We start from the raw sequence: 6471 nt of genomic DNA, 5'->3' as shown, positions 1-6471 counted from the left end.
TGGTGATGGTGGTGATGGTGGTGATGATGATGGTGATGGGAGGTGATGATGATGGTGATGATGGTGATGGTGATGATGGTGATGGTGGTGATGATGATGGTGATGGTGGTGATGATGATGGTGATGGTTATGAGAATGATGAGGAAGCTGATGTGGTGGTGAGGTAGCAATAAAACTGATGGTGACAATGACCAAAACATCTTCTGAAATGCCCTGTGTCCTGCAGTCCTCTAACCCTGACCTTTCCGGGGCCCTGAAGCCCCCCTGCAGGCACTCTACTTGGAGGTGGTTCCTGTCGTTGGCATCAACCAGGAGGTGAACCTCACCGCTGTGCTGCTGCCCCTGAACCCCAATCTCACTGTCTTCTACTGGTGGATTGGCCACAGCCTGCAGGTGAGCTGCCCTGGCCCCTCTTGTCCCCGTACCTGCAGGCTCCCTTCTGGGGTGCTGAGCAGGGCAGGATGCTGCCCAGGTATCCAGCAGCAGGGGACAGTGTGCAACTCACTCCCCAGTCCTAGTGCCCTTCCTGGGCCAACGTGAGGGACCCATCTGACCTGGCTTTGCTCAACACCATCTCTGGGCATCTGCTCAGGGCCCGTCTACTCCATGCACATGGGGTGGTCAGACCAGCCCCTGGCTCTTCTTAGGAAAGACGAAGTGGCTGACCCAAGTCAGGGTGTGCCTAGCGTCACAGGAAGGGACAGGTGAGGCATGTGAGGGCTCCAGAAGGGGCCACCACTTCAGGGGTGAGTGGTCAGGTAACGCTTGGTGGAGAAGGAGCTCACCTGGGGTGACACAGGTCTCAGAGACCTCACTGGAGGCCCCGCTGCACACCGTGAGCAGTGGGGAGCCATGGAGAGTTCTTGAGCAGAAACAGACCAATTCACAGAAGGGCAGATTGTCCATCCTCAGGCTGAGGCCTCAAGAGCTGGGGGGCACCTGTCCCTCATCAGCAAGCACCAGCTGAGGGTCCATTCGCAGAGGGCTGGCGGGACGGAGGGGCTGTGGGCTCAGGGGCCCAGGAAAAAGCAGGAGCTCTGGGTTCGAGTGCCGACTTGGCCACTTCTGGCTGAGTGCCCTGTGCCCCCTGTGCCCCCTGCACCCCAGAGCCCCTGTGTCTAAGCCTTCCTGTCTTCAGGTGCCACTGCCGCCCACCCTCATGCCGCCCTGCCACAGGGGTCCTGAGCTGGGTGCTGGGGTCTGAGATGACGCGCAGCAGCTAGGCGTGGGGTGGGCAGAGGCCCTGGACGCTGTGCAGGCCGGCGGTGCCCCACAGGCCTCCTGAAAGGCCCACAGAGGAGGGACGGGAAGGGCTGCTGGACCTGCATCCCCACCAGTAGCCCCAGAGCAAGCCCCTGCTCAGCATGTGACCTGTGGTGCCTCCCAGCATCCCAGGCTCTGCCACCGCAGAGCGCCTCCATGGGTGCACCTGCTGATGAGGCCACAGTACCCTGTCACCGGCAGCCACACAGGACCAGCCTTCCCACTCCTGCCAGCCGGGACCTGATGCGCTCTTGTGCCCCGCAGCCCCTGCTCTCCCTGGATAACTCTGTGACCACGCGGTTTGCAGACGCGGGTGACGTGCGGGTGACGGTGCAGGCTGCCTGCGGGAACTCTGTGCTGCAGGACTCGAGGGTGGTACGCGTGCTTGGTGAGTCCCCAGGGGCCGGTGTGGTCCTGCGTCCTGCCTCTCGGGGAGCAGGTCACCAGGGTGCACAAGCCACAAGCTCCACACCCCTCAGGGTCCCCATCCTTAAAAGCCGACTTGGGGCCTTCACCCCACGTGAGCAAGGACGTGGCTGAGTGACTTGACGCAGTCACCTGCAGCAAGACCAGGTTTGGGCACCAGCTCTGCCTTCCTCCAGGGGCCTGTCCCCTGAGCACCCAACCAGTCCTCTGAGGATTGTCCATGATTGTGCCTTAAAGTAAGAGGACTCCCTTCCAGGGACCTAGTGGAGATTCCTGTTCTGAACCCTCGTCCTCACTTATCCGTGCTCACCAGACTCAGCCCCTTGTGGGAAACCCTTCCAGTGGAAAAGTTAGACCTAAGAAGGGAGGAGCCCCACCAGCATGTTATCGCCCCCATCAACATGCTGACAAACCTCACCCGCTTTAAAAACAGCCTCCACTGTGGACAGCAGCCATTAGTTAAATGTTTAGTGCTCCCAATGTATGGAGGCCAGGCCACCCGCGAGGGCCCCCATTCCCTGGAGGACGATGCCCATGGTCTTCTTCCTTCACGGCTGAGCAGGAGCTTTGAGTGGCATCACTACCCTCAGTGTGGCATGCTGGTTTACATCTCAGAAAGCACTTGTCCCCAGAGCCGTCACCCTGCAGAGCTTCCCCTCACTGCCTAGGAGAGAAAACAGAGGCTCAGAAATAAACGGGGTGATTACAGTTGATCTCTGGTGACTCTAGAATAAAGGTCTGGGCCATGGACCCCCCAGGAACTCTTAATCTGGTGGGGAGACCAGGCCAGTTGGAAACCCTAGACTCCTGAGAAGAGGCCTACCTCGTGGGGTGAGCACAGCCCCGTGAGTTGAGGGGTGCCTCAGAGGGGCTCCCTGCACCACGCCCCCTCCTGACTCAGCGCCGCCGTCTTCATCTTGGTCACTGTCATCCTCGAGACCTCTGTTATCACGTGGACCTCAGTGAGATGGGCCCTGCCCGGACGCCCTGCCACAGCCGGCTCACAGGGGCTCAATCACAGAGCCAGGCCCTGTCCTGCTCCAGATCATGGGGACAGCGGCTGGGGTCTGAGCCAGGGCTGCCCTGGCTGCCCTCCCCAGAGGAGTCAGAGCCACTGTCCAGGACTGACCCGTGCTCCTGTCTCTGCCTCCTTCCAGACCAATTCCAGGTGGTGCCTCTGCAGTTCTCCAAGGACCTGGACGCCTACAACCCCAGCACGCCCGAGTGGAGGGAGGACGTGGGCCTGGTGGTCACCCGGCTGCTCTCCAAGGTGCCCGCTTGGGCCCAGAGCCTCCCACCCCAGGGCCTCTGCCTCCAAAGAAGCCGCAGCTGCGGCCCAGGGCAGGAAGGGCTGTGGGGCTGCGGCACAGGCCGGCTGGGGTGGGGAGCAGGACAAGAGGGTCACCTCAAAGGGCAGGGACGGGACGCCATCATCTGTGGAGTGTCGGCTGTGAGCTTACGTCCAGTCACTGTCCTCCAGAGGGTCAGAGTCTCTTTAAAACCGAGATGGGTGCTGGGGACAGGGCAGAGCAGATGTGGCCCTGCTCACGGAAAGCAGAGGAGGTGGCCCACCAGGGCAGCAGAAGGTGGCCCCAGGGAGACAAGCCCAGCCTAGAGCCACCCTGGCTGTCACAGGCCGACCCCTGCTGTCCTCGCTTGTCCTGTGAACAAGGCTGGCACAGTGGTCCTGGGTGGTGGTGGGGGCAGGAGCTCAGCAGCCGGCAGGGCCTGCAGTGGTCCCGAGGCAGGACCCAAGGAGCAGGCCGAGGGCGGAGGGTGGTGCTGTGCCGCTGTGTGTGGGCAGGGAGAGCGGGTGGAGGAGGCGCAGGGTCAGGCCGCGGCCAGAGTGCCAGGTCAGCACCAGGAGAAGGACTGGCCAGCACCTGCAGCTCACTAGCGGGGGCTGCCCTCAGCTGTGGTATGAGGAGTGGGCTGCAGGGAGCAGGCCTGGGGGGGGCTGGGGGGCAGGAGGCGGCACAGGGCAACCTGGGGCTCGAGGGCCAGCCACATTCCTGCAGGGACAGGAATGGCTTACCTGACAAGCGACCAGGACTCAGTCCAGGAAGGGACAGCGGGTGTGCTTGGGGGTCTGACTTGTGTCAGGGGTGAGGAAAAGAAGAGGGTTAAAGTGGCCTGTCTGTCCCTGCAGGAAACCAGTATTCCCGAGGAGCTGCTGGTGACCGTGGTGAGGCCTGGGCTGCCCACCCTGGCTGACCTGTACGTGCTCCTGCCACCTCCCAGGCCCACGAGGAAGAGGAGCCTCACCAGTGACAAGGTTTGTCCTGCAGCCACTGGCCACGCTGGTCCTCCCTGCACAGCCAAGGGCTTGGTGGCCACGTGCCTGGTTGGGGTCGTTCCTGGTGGACCAGGACATCAGTTAAAGGCTAAGTTCTCACAATGTCGTGGTCTGCCTTGTGGCTCTCCTCCAGAGGTCACATGGCCTCCTAGGTCACTGAGCCAGGGCAGCAGGGCTGGAGGAGGGCTGCCCGCCCTGCAGGGTGACCTCACTTGACCTCCCATGTCACTGGCTGGAGGTGGCCGCGTGGCCTGTCTGCAGGGGGCGCTGGGGCACGTGGGAGAGCCCTGAGCTGCGACCCACCTGGGATCAGCACAGCAGCATCCAGCCTTCAGAGCGGCCAGCGTCTCCGCCCCAGAGCGACGGCCAGACGGCCCACGTGGAGGGACTGACCCACCGGGCCGGGCTGGGAGGGGGACTGGGGGATGAACCCGAGCCTCTGAATAGAAACAGACCACAGCAGGAGTCATCAGGGAGGAAGAGCCTCGCACGTGGTGTCTGTGAGTGGGCAGCCCCGTGGAAAGCAGTGGGCAGCCCCTCGTGGGCAGTGGGGTCGGGACACCGAGGCCTGCAAGCAGCACTGTGTTAGTGGCACAACGGCAAGAGGAGAATTCCCAGCCTGAGCCCGAGCTCGCAGGGCTTCACTTCTGGACTGCGTCAGGGCCGGGGCCTTGGTGCAATCCCGCTGGAGGGACGTCCGCGCTCCTTAGATGGGCACGACTGGCCCGCGGCCGGGGGACTCTCACTGCACTCAGCCTGCAGGGGTTGCTCTGTTCCCGCCACTGGGCTTCCTGCTCCTGCTCCTGCAGTTAGCTGTTGCAGGGACCTGCAGTCCAGTGTGCCAGCCCGTGTGCCAGCCTGCAAAGGCATAGCCTGTCAGGTCACATAGCAAAGCTCGCCCTTCCACCACCAGGTCCAACAGTGGCTGCGGGAGCCCATGCCCACTCCTGGTGTGAGCTCAGAGAGGCTCAGACGTGGCCACAGGAAACCTGCGCAGCGCCAGGACTTTCAATAGCCAAGAAACATAAACCCCCAAACGTCCACAGCTGGCGAATGGATGAAGAGACCGAGGACGGTCCTCGTAAGGAGTGTCACTGTCCAACCGTTAGGAGAAGCGGGCAGCTGGTCTGTGCCACGGCGGGGGTGCCTGGGAGCAGCCTGGTGCGTGGCATCAGCCAATGCTCAGGACACACAGCATCCAGTCTATGCAACACCAGGATACGTGGGTCCACAGACAAGAGGAGCGGACCAGGGGCTGCGGGGTGGCCAGGGGTGGGAACGAGGGCTCCGGTCAGGGCTTCCCGTGGAGGTCATGAGAAGGTCCGGAGCTAGTGGTGACGGTGCACAACCTTGGGGACACTGTAAGAACCCCACACTTATCAAGAACACCGGCTGGCTCCATGGACTGCACCCAGACGAGCTCACTGGGTGACCTGGATAGCGTGGCCAGCACCGAGGTAGCGGCAGCAGACCCCAGCACCCTGCAGATGCAGCTTCCCACCAGGCAGAGCAGAGAAGAGGGGCTGGGAGAGACCACAGGGGGCGCAGGGCCACAGGGGCACAGGCCCATGGGGGACACAGGGCCACGGGGGACACAGGGCCATGGGGGACACAGGGCCACGGGGGACACAGGGCCACAGGGGGCGCAGGGCCACAGGGCCACAGGGGGTGCAGGGCCACAGGGGGCGCAGGGACACAGGGGACGCAGGGCCATGGGAGACACAGGGCCACGGGGGGCGCAGGCCTTCCTGCACAGTTGGTGAAGATGAGGAAAGACCAGGCAAGCTGTCCACTGGGAAGCATCAGAGTCCTAGGTAAAACGCCTCAGGATGGATTTAACCAAGGAGGTGAAAGACCCGTCCCCTGAGCATGAGAGACTCCGAAGGTGACAGGCAAGCGGCCTGGTCCGCGGCCAGGGGTGGTTAAAGGTCCCTGCTGCTCAGCAGCTGGCTACGGAGCGCATCCTACTAGAATTCCTGGGGCACTTTTCACAGAAACGAAAAGCGACACTTGAATCTCCTGGAACCACAGAAGACCCCAAATAGCCATCGAGAAAAACCACCAAGCTGGACACACCCTGAGCGCTGGCTCCAAAGCACACGGAGCTACAGAGCTGAGATGGCACCAAGATGGTGTCGAAGCAGAGGGCAGGGGCAGGAGAGGCCCAGAGGAGGCCACGCGCACTTGGCCAACAAAGATGCTGCTGTGGTTTGGATGTGAGCTGTCCCCCAGCGCTCCTGTTAATGCAGGTGTGCTCAGGTGACAGGATTGTGAGAGATGTGACCTGGTCAGCCTGTCCCAGTTTAAAGGGACTGACGGGGTGTCACTGTGTGCAGGGGGTGTGTGGCCGGGGAGGCCACTGGGATGTGCCTGGGAAGGTGCCTCTTCCCTGAGGCCCCTCCCCTTTCTCCCTCTCCCCCCCTCCCCTCCCTCTCCCTTTCCCTCTCTCTCCCTCTCTCTCTTTCCCTCTCTCTCCCTCTCTCTCC

At 62.5% G+C, this 6471-nt stretch overlaps 1 protein-coding gene across 1 annotated transcript in view; it reads left to right on the top strand.

The window, feature by feature from the left end:
- The window catches only part of Sorcs2 (sortilin related VPS10 domain containing receptor 2), a 343989-nt gene that overhangs the window by 328296 nt on the left and 9222 nt on the right, over nucleotides 1-6471 (top strand). Inside the window, 4 exon segments of the mRNA XM_048784122.1 lie at nucleotides 260-393; nucleotides 1528-1651; nucleotides 2847-2959; nucleotides 3839-3964. Coding sequence (XP_048640079.1) covers nucleotides 260-393; nucleotides 1528-1651; nucleotides 2847-2959; nucleotides 3839-3964 — 497 coding nt within the window.

Source organism: Marmota marmota, unplaced genomic scaffold, assembly GCF_001458135.2.
Source record: "Marmota marmota marmota unplaced genomic scaffold, marMar, whole genome shotgun sequence".
Lineage (NCBI taxonomy): Eukaryota > Metazoa > Chordata > Mammalia > Rodentia > Sciuridae > Marmota > Marmota marmota.
This window is presented reverse-complemented; position numbering and strand designations above follow the sequence as displayed.